Source organism: Hevea brasiliensis, chromosome 13 (assembly GCF_030052815.1).
Source record: "Hevea brasiliensis isolate MT/VB/25A 57/8 chromosome 13, ASM3005281v1, whole genome shotgun sequence".
NCBI lineage: Eukaryota > Viridiplantae > Streptophyta > Magnoliopsida > Malpighiales > Euphorbiaceae > Hevea > Hevea brasiliensis.
In genome coordinates, this window is record NC_079505.1 from 89901249 (window position 1) to 89920413 (window position 19165).

The 19165-nt window shown below is 37.2% G+C and overlaps 3 protein-coding genes across 6 annotated transcripts; 2 read left to right on the forward strand and 1 right to left on the reverse strand.

Annotated features, from left to right (window-relative positions):
* Window positions 1-808: 808 nt before the first annotated feature.
* On the reverse strand, window positions 809-6032 carry LOC110662003 (uncharacterized). Its single transcript, XM_021820871.2, has 8 exons — window positions 5466-6032; window positions 4976-5071; window positions 4176-4286; window positions 3798-4107; window positions 3405-3495; window positions 2403-2733; window positions 1777-1925; window positions 809-1505 (listed from the first exon to the last, which is right to left on the reverse strand). The coding sequence occupies exons 1-8, from the start codon at window positions 5817-5819 to the stop codon at window positions 986-988; spliced, it is 1962 nt and encodes a 653-aa protein (XP_021676563.2). The 5' UTR covers window positions 5820-6032; the 3' UTR covers window positions 809-985.
* Window positions 6033-7248: 1216 nt separating this feature from the next.
* LOC110662004 (protein NARROW LEAF 1) lies at window positions 7249-12078 on the forward strand. Its single transcript, XM_021820872.2, has 6 exons — window positions 7249-7524; window positions 8562-9065; window positions 9275-9418; window positions 9961-10201; window positions 10471-10971; window positions 11427-12078. Exons 2-6 carry the CDS (start codon window positions 8574-8576, stop codon window positions 11858-11860), a joined length of 1812 nt encoding a protein of 603 aa, XP_021676564.2. The 5' UTR covers window positions 7249-7524; window positions 8562-8573; the 3' UTR covers window positions 11861-12078.
* Window positions 12079-12753: 675 nt separating this feature from the next.
* On the forward strand, window positions 12754-18930 carry LOC110662006 (serine/arginine-rich splicing factor SR45). Of its 4 annotated transcripts, none has more exons than XM_021820875.2 (13): window positions 12754-13135; window positions 14028-14096; window positions 14189-14277; window positions 15044-15090; window positions 15187-15267; window positions 15357-15522; window positions 15598-15832; window positions 15913-15978; window positions 16377-16490; window positions 17335-17404; window positions 17513-17550; window positions 18193-18256; window positions 18776-18930. In XM_021820875.2, the coding sequence occupies exons 1-12, from the start codon at window positions 12906-12908 to the stop codon at window positions 18254-18256; spliced, it is 1269 nt and encodes a 422-aa protein (XP_021676567.2). In that variant the 5' UTR covers window positions 12754-12905; the 3' UTR covers window positions 18776-18930. The 4 variants fall into 4 exon arrangements, with proteins under 4 accessions (XP_021676567.2, XP_021676566.2, XP_021676565.2 ...); XM_021820874.2 differs by lacking the exon at window positions 18776-18930 and adding an exon at window positions 18428-18550 and having other exon boundaries at window positions 12755-13135; XM_021820873.2 differs by lacking the exon at window positions 18776-18930 and having other exon boundaries at window positions 12756-13135; window positions 18193-18550.
* The last annotated feature ends 235 nt before the right edge of the window (window positions 18931-19165 follow it).

Here is a 19165-nt window from a genome sequence, read left to right on the forward strand (position 1 = left end):
TGCTGGACAACTTGATAAGCAAAGATCATGGTTGCAGCGAAGGAGAAAGCCCAAAGTTTGTGGCATTTCATGTGCGAAATCCAGCCGGTGAACCTATGGGAATCCTCAACATTGGCGTGGCAAAGTTGAACGGCGTGTTCCATCAAGAAATTCCCAAGTTTCTTTCTTTGGATTTTGCCCTGGACCATAGAAGATTGATGGGCAGTGAAACTGTGGCTAGAGCCTAGCAGCCGCAGCGGCTGAATTGTAAGAGTTTTTGGAGATACTGAAAAATAATTTCGCTGGATTCCTCCGTGGACGTAGGCCACCTTGGCCGAACCACGTAAATTTATTGTGTTTCTTGTGTGCTTGCTTTATTTTTAGACATCTCCAGAAGGAGCTAGAGTTCAGGTCACGCACGAAATTTTTTTTTTCAGGAACAAAAAAAAAATCAATATTCTTCCACAATTAACACAGCAATTGGATTCGAGAGCTGCTGATTAGTCAATTACCATACGTTTAGAATTGGGGATGGAAAAATGCTTTCGTTTAATTTTTATCAAGTTTCTTGGACCTCATTTTTAAACAAGGATGGTGATAGTTATAAATGCCATGCCTGGTGCCAGCATACGCCCACGAGTCAAAGTCAACTTGCATACAAATAGATTTCCCCATGTAGCATAAATGGCCTCCACTTTACAATGAATTCTGTAACTAGCTTTTGTTTAACGTCATTTTCTGTCATGAATCCTGAACAAGCAAAACAACTCGGCTCAAAGTTTAAAAAAGGGGGAGGTCCCTAAAGCATACATCAATGAACCGTTGGCAATGACATCTAATAATATACTCGAATAAGCAAAATCCAAAAATCCCCCATCAGCAGGGGCAAATAATGAGAACAACATGATGCCCTGAACCAAAAAGAATGTGGCTTTTATGGTTACCAAGTATATGCTCACCTACCTACAAACAACCCAATAGAACAAGTATAATTCAAGCGATACTACTAAGCACTTTTTCCATCTGATTTTGATGCCAGTTTACTCCTCTGTTGATGTTCTGCAACTTTATAATCTACCACTTCACGAAACAGGCTTGGATCAAGTACACAATTCTGACTCCCATAAACTGCAGCTTGGATACTTGCCATCAATTTTGCTATTTCTCTCCCAGAAAATCCCTCCGTTTTTGCTGCTGCTTCCTTTAAGATGTCATCAGTCAGTCCCCTGATCTCAATCTTCTGCTGCTGTTTTTTGAACAAATTTTGAAACCAACCGCCAGATTTTCTTGATCCGGCCTGAGCTATATACTTGTCCAAATAGAGTTTGAGCAGCTTGAAGCGTTCCTCTTCCCCAGGCAAAGGGAATTCCAGGACTTCATCAATACGATCTGCTACAGCAGAATCAAGATCACCTGGACGATTTGTGGCAAGAGCAAGGACTATATCCTTTGATTGGTCACCAGTGCGGAAAAGAAGAGCATTGAGTGCACTTCTTTGAGCTTCACTCATGTAGGTCTTGTTCCGCCTACAAAGTTTGGTAAAAAAATTCAGTCCTCTCAAATCTAGATCCATATATAAATTGATAAAATTCTGCAGTTAAAACAAAATAACCTGTATAGTATATCTATCCTATGATGAACACTGTTACTCCTTTACTTTCCTCATAACTTATTGCTAAGTTCTGAAACTAACCAATAATTCTTCTCATCCATTCTTCTACGACTTGACATGAAGCCCAAAGAAAAACCATAACAGAAATATTTGCACAGATAAGTTACATGACAAGAACCACTTACTCGCACAAAAATGCATCTGCTTCATCAATGAACAGCAACAAACCCCTCTTGGACTTCTTAGCCCAATCGAATAACTGGTGTATTTTGGTAACAGCCTGTGATCCCAGCGGAGCAACATCACCACCAGTCATCAATGCATAATCTAATCCCTGCATGTAAAATTAGAAGAAGATAAGAATGCTTGATATGACATGAAACAGATGAAATCACCAGTAAGCATGCTTGATTCAAATCATACTTAAATTTTTCATATTTGATGCCCATTATAGGATTCACAAAGTTTACTAATTTCTTTCTTCTTTCTTAAGTAAAAACATTTCTTGTTATGCACATGTTCATATATTTGCATGTATCATATTTTGAATTTTAAAACTGCAAGGTCTAACCCATAGTTCAAAGGCATAATTAAAAGCTAGGTAGCAGAAAAGAAGAAACAGTTACAAATATCAAAAGTCTGAGGTCATCATACAAATGCAATAACTTTTGTGCGAAGTAATCTATGAAGTAATCACAAAAGTGGTCTCAAACGTCAAATCACAGTCAATCAAGCTTTTTGATGATTGCAATAACATAGCATAAGCAATGCATGAAACAAAAAGAATGAGACAGTCATATAAATCTCATACAGATTTTCGAGCAAGCTCTCTGGCAGCCATTGTTTTTCCTGTTCCTGGAGGTCCATAGAAAAGCATGTTTCGGAAAGGTGCTTGATGGGATTTTGTATTGGCAGTTGCATTGGACAGTTGTTCAATTCTTTTCTGAAGAGAAGGATGAAGAATCACATCACCAAAGCCATTTCCATTTTTGGAAGACCCTTTATTGGCACTATGTGATAAAGTGCTCATGGTACGGGTGAAAAATCCAGACCAAGGGTATTTCCCTCGGGAAGACTCTCTGATAAGTGATGGTTGTCCCAATATTCTATCCACATAGCTCCAAATCACCTTTGCACCTTCTCTGCATTAAAGAAAGAAGATATGCATAAGCTTTTCCTCACAAGCACAAGTATTGACTAACAATAAATTTTACTTAAAAAAATGATACCAGGGAAGTCTATTTTGAAATTCTAAACTTCGGGGACAGTTGCACACTCATAATTGCAATTCATGTCTTTCTCATGCAGCAAAAGACACTTGATCAAGAACCTATAATGCTAGAATTAAATAATTAAAGATATTTTCCCATTACGCTTATTTGGTGACCGCTAAATGCCATACAGCTTACAGAATAAATAGACAGCACACAACTTTAATCAAACATAGAAAAACAACCATTTGTCCACCTTCAGGCAGTCCAAAAATGATAGAAAGCAATGTGCACTGCAAAAAGCAATAATACTCAAGAAATGCACAGCAAAAATGGATGCAACAGCTCTACTCTCATTCAGGAGGACTTCACCACAAAGACAAGGCTAATAATGTCCTAGGTCAGCTATTTAAATCTAAGCTAATCAAGTAAACCAGTGATAATCAAGGCAAATATCCTTTCCCAGCATATGAAAACAAATCCCTATTATTTATAGGAACTCATATTCAAATCTACGTTGACCCTAGGCAAAACGGTTTCCTCAACTTCCACATCAAAAGCCCACACCACAAACACAGGAATCCAAATAAGTTTAACATTACCTTGTTGTATAAATCCCAGCGGCAAGAGCGGTCACTCCTCCCACAGCAACAACTAACTTATTTTGGTCTGTTAAAATGGCTCGTAAACCCCCTGCAAAAAAAAAAAAAATGAAGAAGAAGAGATGTGTCCACCTCAGTTGATATCTTCTTAAGCTAAAACACATGAGCATATGAAATTACAACAACAGTATTGCAGTTTATGAAGACTAATATGTCTCCGCTCAGTTGAACTTATGATATCCCAAATTTAATCTGTACACCACTAAATGAGATTTGTCTAACAATATCAGTTGCCTCCATCACCAAAGCTCCCTACTGAGAATTTAAATAAAATAGTAACTGACTCACATGCATAATTTATAGGACATTATTGGTTTGTGATTGAATCTATACCTCCAATATGGTCAAAAGTTGTATTAATAGCGGCCACCCACTTCTCTCTTTCAGCATTTGCACGATCAATCAGCATTCGCCTGTTAACATCTTCAGCTAGCTTTGCTTCATGGGCTCTCCCTTCAGCTTCTGCCATAGCTCTCACCCTGATTGTTTCCCGTTCTATATCAGCCTTTTCTCTCTCTGTCTGGCGCCGTTGTGCTTGAATCTGTTCTTCTGTGGCTCGTCGAGCTTGCTCCTGCCTTATTGATGATTCTTCTTGCAGTTTGACAAGCTCCTGATTCCTTGCTCTTTGGTATTCGTTATCAGCCTGTAACATTAACCAATTAGACTCCACAAAGAATAATTTCTTCAACTCAAAAATGAAGAGTCACATGCCTGCATCCTTTTTCTTGCCAATTCATCCTCATAACGAGCCATCTGGGATTTAGTTTGTGCCTGATGTTGAGCCAACTTTTTCTGTTCATCATATATTACCCTTTGTCTCTCCTGCCAAGTAACCGGGCGCAAAATTTAATAGAAAGTGATATGTCATCAACAGGAATTCCATGAGACTCAGAACACCAGGGATGGAGTGTGCATAAGCAAAATTCTTTATGCCCAATCTTCTTTATGCTCCAATAGGAGAAGAGATCATGAGCCTTCAGCAAAGAAGATTAGGCAGATTAATTGTATGGTCATACAAGGAAATGAACCATGGTTAATATGCAACCCAAAGGCGCACGCACAGAATGCATTCTTTTTAAGTTCATAACTCTATACCATCAGCAGCTTCCAGTTATCACAACTACCTAAACAGCACTGAAAAATGACGTGCCACTAATTGGGCAGGAAAAGCTAAACTCAAATATCAACCAACAACTAAAACTAAAAAAGCCAAGACTAGATAATAGAAAAATTAAATAATGTGACAGATGGATGACACAGTAATGTGCAATAAATTTCATGATGTCCTGGCCATTCGATTAGAATAATCCAAATCAAGAATAACATATGCTCCAAGGAAAAAATGTACAGCTAAATTGCCTTGGAAGCAGGAAAAAGAACATGTTTTTGCATGATAGAGTAAGAGTTCCAAAGATTTCACCACCAACCATGTACCCTTTAACCATGTAGATAAATTGTAGGTCTCACAAGCTTTACGAAAAATTATCAGAGTTGACACATTTATGTCTTACAGTTTCAGCTTGTGCTTGCGTTGCCTTAAATTCTGAAGCCTTCGCTGCCCATTCTGCCTGCCTTGTTGCTTCTTGCGTCTTCATCACTTCAAACACCTATATTAACAACAAGAAGCACCATTTTCATGTCTGCCCATTGACTAAAGGCCTATTCAAACTCAATTTCTGAATCAATCAATACATTTGAAAAGGCATGAAATTATTTATTTGAAGGGAGCAAGGTTGAAGTTGAAATGTTTCAATGAAAATCATCAAATCGAATACCATAACACGTAAATAAGAAACGAGCACAGAAAACTAGTGTGAAATGATTTTTTATCATCTGGGAGATGCATTATGCCCACAAACTTCATTGAACCCTAAAGCAATTCCATATACAGCAAAATGGAAACTGTCATTTTCCTGCCCATTTCCATAAAATTATCATAAAACGCACCACCAAAAAATAAAAAGGGCAATTTGACCAAAATTTAAAAGATCAATACTAAACCTTCTTAGCATGACTAGAAGAGGCAATCTCCCTTAAGGCTTTGGCACCTCTCTCGAGTGCCTCCGGATCGAACCCAGCCGACGTCGTCCTAGGGTTATCGTTCCTTGTAGCTTTAGGAACAGAATCCACAGCATTAGCCACCGCAGATTGAGCCGAATTGGAGGGCGGAGATTGACCAGAAGTAGAAAATGAAGGAGACTGAGAAGAAGCATTTGATGTAGTGGAAGACGAAGAGGAGGGAAATAATGTAGAGAAGTTGAAAGGGGTATCAGCAAAGGCAATGGAGTTAGTCTGGGAGAGAGAAGCAGAGGCTGCTAGAGCAGAGATTAGCCCTACTGCATACGTTTTCCCCATTCTCTCTTCTTTCCTTACTTGAAAATCCTGTTAAAGAAAAGCTACATAAACCCTCCACTCCAGGGGTTTGGTTGAATTGAAGAAAGGGTTTTCAGATATTTGTTATTTTATGCTTGAAGAACAAGAAAAGAAGAGGAGAGAAGGTTATTGTAGTTTCCATTAATGGCAGACCCTAGAGTTGCGAGAGGCCAAGAAAAGGTTTTGGTAGGGTTTAGGTGGCGAAATGTCAAGTGCGGCTGGTTTTCTATGGATATCGGGTTTGGTAAATGACCCGACCATATTTGAACCCGGATGTTGACAGGATCTGGTTCGGTACTTCAGCGCAGTCCAAATGGGCTATTTTTTTTTTTTAACAAAGGGCTGAGTTTTATTTGAGCAAAACAATTTCGCTTTTATATATATTCAATTTAACTCAATTAAATTTTTATTTTTAAATTTTAAAATTAATTATATGAATTCATTTTCTTTACTCTTCAGGTTATATATATATATATATATATATATGAAAATCTATGCAAACTTAAACCTATTGACTATTATTTCATTAAACTAAATAATTAATATATTTTTAATTAATTATTATATTTATTTGATTAAATATATATATATGACTTTTTTATTTTAAAAAATATTAAAATTTAATGAATGGAATAATATATAATGAATAATACAACAAGATGCATTTTTTTATTGTAAAAATAATTAATTTTATAATAAATAAATAAAAACACTATTAAAAACGACAATTTTTCAAGCATAAAAAATAAAAACATCTTGACTAATTAGTGCGAAAGTTTTATGGGCCAATATGTTAGGAGTTGAGAAAACATAAAAAGAGTTGAAAGGACGAAAACTATTTGATTGGCCTGTTGATGTCTGCTTAATCACTTGTCGAAACTTATATTCCTTCTCCTATTGTTCACTGCTTAAATCCATTATTTGTCTCAGACCATCACTCTCAGGTTTTCAACAATCACCTCGTCTATCATCCTCCTATTATGCACCTATTTTAATGAAAATTATCCGATACATATATTATACACTTAAAATTAATAAATAATATTGAGTTAAATTATAATTTTTTAGAATATATTAATCTATTTTATAATTTATCAGGGCATATTAATCAATGCAACTAATAAAAAAATAAAAATAAAAAAACTTATCCCCTTGTAGAGAAATCCGAGGCGAGGAGCACGAAAAGAACTCCATGTTTTCATTTTAAGTGCAACAAATTAGGCTTATAGGAAATGTGCCATCCGCACGAGCTCTTTATATAAACCGCATGATTAGACAAATCTCATAACCAATGATCACAAACCACGTGGAATATGCAAATCCAACGGCAATAAGAGAACACTCCAGGACTCTCTTCATAAGGATACCCACCTCAGGTACACTTCCCACCAACTCTCCTGCTACATGCAGATATCTCATTAAAGAATTACATCCATGGCTAACTTTACCTTGCCATTTATACTTTATGCTGTGCTTATGGGTTTCTATAGAAAACCCCACCACCAGTTTGCTGCATTCAACGCAAACTGGCAATCTTTGTCTTCAGCCTTCCCACAGAATTTTGTTTCAATTGGTTACATGATCCTTTTAGTCTTAATTTCAAGCTACTCAACGTCTCCCAATTGGACCCAGTTGTTTCATAAGCTTCTCTAGCTACCACCTTTTGCCATTGCTGATCAGTTGACCAGTGAGTTTCTTCTCTTTCTTCTTTAACTCTTCACTTTGATTTCCTAATTTTTCCCCCAGTTTGTGCATTAAACGGCAAGTGTTATTGATTATATATGTAGTCCGAGGAATATGGTTTTTGGCTTTCTGTGTTTGGTTTATTTCTTGTTGTTTCTTGTTTCATGATGTTCTAAAGTTCGCTGTTTTTTGCTTCTTCAGACTTCAGTGACGTTTTCTCTCTTTCTTCTTCTTCTTCCTTTTTTTTTTTGAACTTGTTGTTTTCATGATGCTTGATTGTTTCTTTGACTACTAAAAGCTGCAGCTTTCCATTCCACAAGCAAAATTTCATGATATAAACACAACTGTTAAAAGTTATACTGTTCTGATAATCCCCCTGCCCTTTTATTTTTGGTGGGAAAGGTTCCTTTTAATGGGTTTTGATACTTGTAGGGAAGTTCTTCTGTAAGTTGCTATCTTAATTTCTGCGACTTTGATGTTATTAGAACCTTTTTTTTTTTTTTTTTAACTTGAAGAAATGAAATAAATATTTGTCATTGTTGAGGCTTTTCCCTGGTGAGCGAAAAGATCGGTGCATATGGTTATTTTCTCCAAAAGACATTTAGATTCTGCCATATAGCTCTTACGTTGAGCATAGCACGTGTAATATATTTCTCAAAGAATTTTTAGAGTTAGAACAGGAATGGCTTCAATGTCGTTTTTTGAGAGACCCTCCTCCACCAGGGGGCCGGTGGTGATATTTGACCATGTTAGGGCGTCAGAATTGGGGACTGTATTGATAAGTGTAGCAAAGTAGAACTTATTCTGTTATTGCTTTTACATGATGCTTTCTATCATTCAATTGAAGCTTTAACTTATCATTAAAATTATTCAATAGCTTTTGATTTACTGATAAAACATGATGCTTCTGTTTTTCCCTATTTTGTATATTTTTCTTCAAATGCTTTTCTTAATTTACTCAACCTGTTATGTCTAGCTGTTTTGTTTCTTAAAGTCTCTATAATTATGATTGATTTCGGTTTTGCTGCATTATTTCCCTAGCTAATTTGAAAGATGGAGTTTAGTAGAGTTAACATGAGGGCCCGTTGCTCTGGTTCAACACCATCGGAGGAATCAGCTTTAGATACTGAAAGAAACTGTTGCAGTCATCCTAGCCTGCCTTCATTAAGTCCCCGACCTCTTCAACCTTTTGCTTCTGGTGGACAGCACTGTGAGAGCAGTGCTGCTTATTTCTCCTGGCCTAGCTGGCGGTTAATTGATGCTGCTGAGGAAAGGGCAAACTATTTTGCAAATCTGCAGAAAGGGGTTCTACCTGAAACTCTTGGTCAGTTGCCAAAGGGGCAACGAGCAACTACATTGCTTGAACTCATGACTATTAGGGCATTTCATAGCAAGATCTTGCGATGTTACAGTCTTGGCACAGCTATTGGCTTTCGCATTCAACGAGGTGTGCTAACAGACATACCAGCCATTCTTGTTTTTGTTTCTAGGAAAGTTCATAAGCAATGGCTCAGCCCCATCCAATGTCTGCCCAATGCCCTTGAGGTAAGGACGTATGTCTATTGTTGTGTCTTCTATCCAGAATTTAATGCTTTTTCAGGGGTGAATTTCTTTCAGCGATGTTGTAAATTTTTCTTTTTTCCTTTTATGATTGAGTACGGTTCATATGATTCAATGCCTAGTTTACTCTTTTTGTTTTCTTTCTCCAACTTTAAGCTTGTTATTAGAATGCATGTTAAATTCTTGTCAATCAGGGACCAGGAGGTGTATGGTGCGATGTTGATGTGGTTGAGTTCTCATATTTTGGTGCACCTGAGCCAACTCCCAAGGAACAGTTATATACTGAGATTGTAGATGATTTGCGTGGAGGTGACTTGTGTATTGGTTCCGGTTCTCAGGTACTTGCATATTCCCTGCACAATATCCTTTTGGATATAGACTAGAATGTAGATGTGTTGCCTTTGTACCCAAGATATTATTGATTCCACAGCATATAATGACCACGACCAGAGTTGGCTTCTGATTCAACTTCTACCTTTTTAGAGTCTTGTTGTTGTTTATCTGTTTTGGATATAATAATCCCTTCCACATCATAAAAAGGCTTTAGGTCAAATGTTTGTCTTATGATGGTCGCTTTTGTAAAATCTATGAGTAAGGGCCATTGCCTGGTCTCTGGTAAAAAGGTAAGGTTTTCAGGGACAGGTTTGAGGCCTGAGAGTAGCCATGTTCACGTAAAAACATATAAGGATAGGACTGCCTCCTGATTGTCTTGCATAGGATGCAACTTTAGTGAGATCATAACTGGGTGATGGCTTTTGCAAACTATTTCATTAAGAAAATAGTTGAACAATAGTTGATTAGTGTCTATTAATTTAATTGATAATCTAAAATTCCTATCTCACATGATGGGGATTGCAACTGAGTTATTGCTTGTGCACAGGTGGCAAGCCAGGAGACCTATGGAACATTAGGTGCTATTGTGAGAAGTCAGACTGGCAGTAGACAAATTGGGTTTCTAACGAATCGGCATGTTGCTGTTGACTTGGATTACCCAAATCAAAAAATGTTCCATCCTTTGCCCCCAACACTTGGACCTGGTGTCTATCTTGGTGCAGTTGAGAGAGCCACTTCATTCATCACAGACGACCTTTGGTATGGCATTTTTGCTGGAATAAACCCTGGTAAGCAGATTCCAAATTATAAGTCTAATTATAGCAACCCACATATCTATTTAATGAAATGGAGATTACTCTTTGACTAAACTCTGCAGTGTCAGGGACACTGTGGTGTTAAAGCTGATTAAGGGACCTGTATAATGCTTAGCTTCAATATGAATAGGGCTTTTTTTCTTCTTTTTCTCTCCTACTCATTTTATAATGCTTAGCTCCAATGGTTCAACCAAAAGCTTTTAATTTTTCACTTACTATACAATGGTTGGCACACCTTGCAGAGACATTTGTCAGAGCAGATGGGGCATTCATCCCATTTGCTGATGATTTTGATATGTCCACTGTAACCACATCTGTGAAAGGTGTAGGAGAGATTGGTGATGTAAAGATTATAGATTTGCAGTCTCCAATCAGCAGCCTTATTGGGAAGCAGGTGATGAAGGTTGGAAGAAGTTCTGGCTTGACCACAGGAACTGTATTGGCCTATGCCCTTGAGTACAACGACGAAAAAGGCATATGCTTCTTAACTGATTTTCTTGTTGTAGGTGAGAACCAGCAGACTTTTGACCTTGAAGGGGATAGTGGAAGCCTCATCATAATGAAAGGTCAGAATGGCGAGAAGCCACGGCCTATTGGGATCATATGGGGTGGGACCGCTAATCGTGGCCGACTTAAGCTGAAAGTTGGCCAGGCGCCTGAAAATTGGACTAGTGGAGTTGATCTTGGCCGACTTCTCAATCTTCTTGAACTTGATCTCATCAATACCAATGAGGGGCTCAAAGGTTTGTGTTTTGAAATATCACTGCTTGTCTATGCATGTTTATTTTATTGTATTTCTTGATATTCAATTAATATTCATCCTCATTATGAATCAATTTCTCTCTTTCTTTTTGTTCTCCTCCCTGTCAATATGTATTTTTTGTGTGTATGTGGATTATTCATAACAGTCCCCAATTTAGACATCCTAACTGTTAGGATTTGGATTTCAACCTGGGAGTTCCAGGATCAATTCCCACTGGGGTTGTGTGAATTTTATAAGATAAGAGAGAGAGAGAGGGATTTTCCCATTTTGTTGTACAAGCTCCAATATAAGCAAATCAGTAGAGGCATGGAAGGGGAATAATTATATGGGCTAAAATGATTTTATTGGAGAAGTGAAATTGTTATTATGTGGCTTTTTCATGATTCTCAATTTATTTTTTATTTTTGAATTTCCAATTGTCTGTTGTATTTACAGTGGCAGTACACGAGCAAAGAGCTGCATCAGCAACGGCAATTGGCTCCACAGCGGGAGACTCCTCACCCCCAGATGGAATGTTTCCTAGGGACAAAGTTGAAGGCAAATTTGAGTCGTTAGGTCTTCAAATTGAGCATATCACCATGGAAGTCGAACACAAAAACGCAGAAATGAAACCATCACCAATGGAAAATGAATTTCATTTGGAAGATGGGATCAAGGTAGCTCCTAGTGTTGAACATCAGTTTATTCCAAGCTTCAGAAGACAGTCCCCGCTGCATAAGAACAGCTTACCAGAGAAGGCAGTATCACAGAACCTCGCTTCTCTGAGGAATGGCTGTGATGAAGATTCATGTGTTTCATTGCACTTGGGTGACAATGAAGCCAAAAGGAGGAGATCAATTGCTTCAACTAGTATTGAGAAACTGAAATGAGTCGGATGGTTGCTTGAACTTCTGGTGTTGAATGATTTTGCAAATGGATGCAACTGCATTGAAACTTTCGTTGTACATTGTATTGTAGTGGGTAAATTGCTGCTCGAGAAAATGGGCTGTGAGCATACAAATTCTGGATTTTCTGTGATATGGTGATAACATGGTTCAGTTTAATGTCAACTTTGCTTTCGCAAAAAGATGTCATGATTCTAGTTAAATGTCATGGTTTCTTATAAAGTTGCCATAGCAGAAGCAATGGGAACGTTGAGGGCGTTCAGTGTGCTATTCAGATGGAATGCTCTAAACTAGGGATTGAATTTGAAAATTTGCCACTTCTTACTTTTCTAGGTTTAATTCATAATCACTTTAGTATCATTAAAAATAATTTTTTAATGTGACATTCATGTGCAATAAAATTAAAAAATTAAATAAGATAATATGTTAGAACCATATGAATAATTGTTATAAAAAATATTGTTATTTTTTAGGAAAACTTTCTAAAACAAATTTGAAATATTTTTGGATTCGTTATTTAAACATAAGTTTAAATTATGTTTTACATTATTGAAGAGCATAAAAAATAATAATTATAAATCATTAAAATTAATTTAAAATTAAATTTAATCTATTTTAATTATAAAAATTACTAAATAATTAAATAATTTTTTCTAAATTTTTATTAACAATTAGAATGTGTTTAATAAAAAGATAAAAACCAAGTTAACATAAATTTTAATCCAAAATTAATAGTTACGGATAAAACACTAATACCTCTCCATTCCAACTTTAAACATACATAAAATAATAATTTAAAGAAAATGGAATCTACCGTCCACACCAAAACGAAAAACCGGATCGGAGCCCGTTCGTAATTTCCATTTTCAGTAATCACTGGGCCCATCAGTTGTCGCTGTCCATAGCTACAAGCAGTCAAGCACTGGACAGATAAAACCGGCGCGGTCCTTGCCTCGTCTTTCCTTCCCTCAATTTTCACCGTCCTGGGGGTTTATTTAGGGTTTCTAATCTACTGTTTTGCTTTCTATCCATGGCGAAGCCAAAGCGAGGCCGTACCTCGCCTTCTGGTTCTGGTTCGGGCTCGTCCTCCCGGTCCCGCTCCAATTCACGGTCACGCTCTTACTCCGGTTCAGATTCTCGCTCCAGCTCACGCTCCCGGTCTTTGTCCTCTCGATCTCGCTCCAGATCGTTCTCTTCATCCTCCTCCCCTTCTCGCAGTCTCAGCTCTGCTAGCCGCAGCCCTCCTGCTCAGAGAAAGAGGTAATGGCTTTTTTTTTTTTCTTCTTTGTTATTTAGATTTTGGAATTTATGACGGTTTGTATGGTTGCTGGGAAGGTGGATATTAGATTGCGAAGACACAATGTCATTCTTGTGGTTGATGACAGAATAAAGTGTAGGAAAATGGAATAGATTAGTTTTTGAACTGTCGGACCTACTGGATTTAAAAGGCCTGGTTCTTCATTCTTGGTATCACTTTTCGAGTTTAGCTGAGTTGAGCTTTTTATCACCTGAGAACGGGGTAAAATTTCCCTGCAGTCACTTAATTTTGTTAATTTTTCATTTCAGTCATTATACTTTAAATTATTTCAATAAAATCACTCATTGCGGCTACTCAGACCAGAATCGAGTAAATAAAAAATTTATTTCCTTGCCGGATCAGATTAAAAAACCAAAGAAAAATAATGTATTTATTACATTTACTAATCCTTAGTTTTAGACCCCTGAAAACTAAAGAAAGAAATAAATTTTAATATGACCATGTAAATATTTAATTTTTTTATGATTTAAAGCCATACTTCATGTTGTAGTTTTTGCTGAAAACTATTAGTTAAAAAAAATAATAATAAAAGATAAGTGATTTTATTGAAACAAATTAAAGTATAATAATTAAAATGAAACAATTAGCAAAATTGAGCGATTTCGAGTAAAATTTATCCCCTGAGAACATAATTTTTAACATTTCTTGTGATTTGCTTTTGTAGAAGTTTGTTGTATTGGAAATTGATATCGGGACTTGAATATGGAGAGATTGGGATATTCCTAAGTAATTTTTTTTTGTTGCAAGCTTAAGCATCCTTTTTTGATATCGTTTTCTGCCCCATTTAATGTGTACATTTATTATTAAAAAAAATTGCTCCCTTCTTTTCTGCAGTCCTGCTGCTGAAGTGGCTAAACGAGGCCGTTCTCCACCACCGCAATCTAGAAAAATTTCTCCGCCAAGGTAAATTTACTATTTATTTTGATAGGAACTTGGGAAGTGGTTGAAAATTTGTCTTCAATATGTTATTTCTACCTGCATGGCACTGATTTCAGGAAGACTTCTCCCATTCGCGAGTCTCTTGTTCTTCACATTGACTCGCTCAGCAGGAATGTGCATGAGGGCCATTTAAAAGAGATATTCAGTAAGTTCTGCACCTTGCTTTTTTATGATGTGTCCTTAGTTTTTGTCCTTTTCAAGACTGTCTTTTTTGTAATTTGAAAAGGTTGACATAACTTGGCTATTTTCATTTAGTAAACTATGTTAGCTTTGTAATGACAGAAATCTAAATTTTTCAATTATGTTTATGTATGCAATCTGATTTTCCTTTGAAACATGTAGCTCCCAACCAAATGGGAAAATAGGCTTGCATTTTAAGCTTGTTTTTTAGAGTTTCTAATTGCACAGTGTGTAATTGTGAGTAGTAAGAATCTGCTGAATGGGCATATATGTGAAAATTCCAATACTGCTTTTTGCAAGCTGTTGGACTGTTGCAGAGTGAATGAGGAGTATTTGTTTTAAAAAAAATTGCTTGTAAAGAGAAATTGGTCAGTGTTTTAATAAGTATGAAGTTGAGGAGGTTGCAGTTATTCATTGCTGACCAGTTGAATGATTGATTCTTCTTTAGTGCATAGTAGCTTTTACTAGTAGACATAAAAGTAATCTATCCGTATCCAATCATTCAATTTTGTTAATGACTGTTTGATAGGGCTTGTTTGGTTAGTGAAAAATGGATTAACTGATATTCTGCTTATCAAATGTGTGATGCTACATGGATGGTGATTGTCAAGGAAATTGAGTCAGTTTTCTCTCCGTCTCTTTTTCAATCTGTTGATCACAAAGGGAATATGAAGCGTATGTTCTATTGATTGATGTTTCATCTTGGTTTCTTTGTTTTTGCTGTTACTCAGGTAACTTTGGTGAAGTTGTACATGTGGAGCTGGCAATGGACCGTACTGTAAGTTTCTACAAGTTGTTTCTATCATACTGTTGGAGGCTTGGAGCATTTGTTTGTTTTGTCTTCCTAGTGCAATAATATGTTTCACCTGAACAGGTTAATCTTCCAAAAGGATATGGATATGTTGAATTCAGGACAAGGGCTGATGCTGAGAAGGCCCTACTATACATGGATGGGGTAATTGTTACAAAGATGTGGTATTAAATGTAGTTGGTACCATACAACCATATTATTTCTGGTGACATGATGTAATTGCCTGGATGCAGGCCCAGATTGATGGCAATGTTGTTCGAGCAAGGTTCACATTACCGCCGCGGCAGAAGGTTTCACCACCCCCAAAACCTATTGCTGCTGCTCCAAAGCGAGATGCTCCCAAAACTGATAATGCAAGTGTAGATGTTGAGAAGGATGGACCACAAAGGCAAAGAGAACGTATGTTTGAGTGATTTTAATGTCATGGGATTTTTTTTTATTATCAGTTTGCTCATTGTGTCTAGTTGATGTCAGCTTCTCCCCGTCGGAAACCTCTAGCCTCTCCTCGAAGAAGATCCCCTGTTACTCGAAGAGGTGGATCCCCTAGACGTCTTCCAGATTCTCCTCCACGTCGACGTGTAGATTCTCCTTCACATCGGCGAATAGAGTCTCCTTATCGTCGTGGGGATACACCACCAAGACGGAGACCAGCATCCCCAGCTAGAGGTCGTAGTCCATCTCCACCAAGGCGTTATAGATCCCCTGCAAGGTTGGCTGCCTGCTGCACGATTTCTTGCTCAATGTTATGAGTAACTTTGAAAGGCTGTTGACCAATTATAATCTTTGCAGGGGCTCTCCCAGAAGGATTCGCGGCGGCCCTGTTCGCAGACGTTCTCCTCCTCCTCCAAGGCGACGGTAATTGCTTTTTCTAATTATGTTCTGAGCTGAAATGCCTGTCCTGATTGAATTTTTTCTTATTGGAACTGGGCAGAACCTGTCCTGCCTATATTTTATTGTATTGGGCCAAGCTTGGCCAAAGATATTGGCTTAAATATTGGGCTGGGGCCAGGCTTAGGTTAAAAGGTCCCTGACTGATTAGGCCTGGTATGAACCCGAACCAACCTGCCTTTTGAACAGGTCTTTCTCCAAAGTATGTTTAAGTGATCATAAACCATTAAGAATAATGGTTGCTGAAGTATAATATCTAAGGAATTGGTAGGAAAAAAAATACAAGCTAAGCAAATTTTAGGTTTGGAAGGAACTACTTTGGAACGTGGTAACTTCTTGGTGAATTCTTTTTCCCTTTATTGCAGCACACCTCCTAGACGAGCCCGTAGTCCTCCAAGAAGGTCCCCACTTCGTCGACGTAGCCGATCTCCAATTCGTAGGCCTGCTCGCTCACGTTCAAGATCACTTTCACCGAGGAGGTAAGTGTATTAATATCTAAACTTGGATACATTTATTGTTTATCTGAACAGTACTATTTTTGACAGAATCAAGGTACCTATTGAGTTTTACTGAATTAGTCGGTCTGATTCTTTGCTATGCGTTCTTAATGTCTGAGCATTGCCCATGTGAGGATACAAGGGGTAGCTTTTTTCAAAACCTTTTTATCAAAGCCTTTTGACTTCTTTTTTCTCTATATGTTTCTACAGAAGATGAAGCTATATTTAGGCTGTAAAAGCAGGGCCATTTTGTACAAATTGAATATGAGAAATTTTTTAGATGGAATAAATGGTTGATCATTCGAATGAAGCATGGTTGTGCAAGCCTCATCAAATCTAAGATGATTGCTGTCTTCTCTTAGGGATGTTGTGGGAATCAATTTAGCATGGTACAGATGAGGAACATTTGGTTAAGAGGGTAAATGGACTAGATTAGGAGGGAAATTTTGAATTTTGTTTTGAAATCAGATTCAGATGAGATTTTGAATTGTTGAGAACTTAAGCAAAGCGGAAGAAAGGGGAAAGCTGTTGGATAGCAAGGGTAGAAAGGAAAGGATAAAAAAGTTGTGGGACCTTGGATGGTAAACTCAATAAACAAGAATTCTTGGTCAATTCTTGCTGTGTTTGTGTATCTTTTCTTCTCACTGAATCGATCCTTGTTTCTTGTATAATAAATGAAACTTCTTTGGTTTTTGAAGTTTAGTAACTACTATGTTACCTTACATTATTTTTTATCCCAAAACAAGCATATCATTTTTGCATTTTCTAGTGTTGCTGAGCAACCTTTGTCAGCATGTCTTACAATTTTTGTGATCATGTTGTATAGCAGAGGCCGAGCTCCTGCTGCTAGACGTGGGAGGTCATCATCCTATTCCAGGTCACCTAGTCCACGCAAGGTTTGTCATTTGTGCCTTAACCTAGTCATGCAAGGTTTATTATTATCATGCTAAGAAAGGGTATTCTTTATAATTATGTAGTTGATTTTGTGTATTTGATTGCGACAGGTCACCCGCAGGATATCAAGGAGCCGTAGTCCTAGAAGGTGAATTTTTTTTTAAAAAAAATCTATAATCATGTTTGTGCACACACACTCTCACTGGCTAATATGAGAATCTTTCATTTGTTTGAGGTTTTTCATATCTATGTTTTGTATGATATAAAGACAGTTGTGGCGTGGCCAATTCTATGAAGATGCTGTTGTTTGACAAAGTTCCTTTTAAACTTTCTCTTTGTACTGGATTATTCAAAATTGTTTGAATAATTTTTTCTTAAGTTTCCTAAGGCCTAGAAAACGTGCACATCATGCTCTTTTTGCTTTTTCTCTGTAAAGAGAAGGCAAGAGGCTTGGGGTAGACACTGCAAGGAAAGAGTGGGATGGGGGATATGGTAGAGAAAGCAAATGATGGAAGTGATGTGAAACAAGAAGTGCATGCTGTTGAGCTAAAGGCTCTTAACTAGAGAACAAGATATGGTGGGGTTTGGGGGAGGGGATGCAATGGGCTGGTCCTAGTTACTATGTGTCTGTATAATTTTACTGTTTCCATTAATTCTTTTCAAGTAAATATGATTAAAATTCTGTTTGTGATGTTATAATTTGAGTGATATGTCTTGGTCTGACAATTCTTTTTCTTCTTAAGCTTTTCCAATTTCTTCTCAAAGTAACTAGAGATGCTTCTTTGTATAGGCCTTTGAGGGGAAGAAGCACCAGCAACAGCAAAAGCAGCAGCTCACCACTTCGTAACCCATAGGTATTATTTGCTGCAATGCAGTCCGTTACCCCCACACCCCAACCCTTCTCTTTCTTTTCCTCCATCCAAAAAAATTTGATATCTGTGAATGCTGTAATAGTTAAGATCTGTTTCAGTATGGAGAAATACTTTGATTTCCTGTGATGTGATAGGGCTTGATATTGTTCTCAGGGTCGTTTGTTTTGCTTCATGGGTCCCATGCAGTTCGTGCTAGTTAGGAATATTTGTGGAGAACTATCTAAATACATTTTGGTTAATTTGTGTTGAATTTTATGTAGAATACTTGTTTAGTTTTTTCCTTTTCTTAACAATGGACAATCTTTAGTAACCACTGCAAGTTGGAGTGTTTACTTGTATGCATCTAAGGAGAGAGTAAGAGAAAAAGCAAAGAAAGATTTCGTTCCTGGCAACTGCCAAGAAGCAGGGGTCTGGATTTTCCATTTGATTGCAGAATGATTTAGGAGAGTTGTGGCGTCGTGAGATTAACAAGCAATTATTCCTTTATCTTTTTCTTTTTAGGTAAGAGAGAGAGGACCAAATCCAATGCAGATGACGCGTGGAGTAAAATTGCAATTGATATGACTATGAATTTTTCATGAATTGGACATTGACGGATGGATTAAAGGACTAATTTTCAAATTTACGTTATAATTATAAAAAAATTGACGCCGCAATTGTTAGCACTATGGATAATATTTTGGTTTGTTATGCTTTGCATGCGCTTATGGATGAAGTGAAGGTAAAGCCTCCAAAAGCTTAGGAAAGGAGAGCAATTGTGTTTTGGAGCTGCAAAAATATAACAGCTCAATTGAATTGTATTTGAAAGATGAAGCTAATCTTGTATCTTGCTATAATTAATTTGTCAATTCATGTGATTAGAAAACTCAATTTGGTTTCTATGCTTTTAAC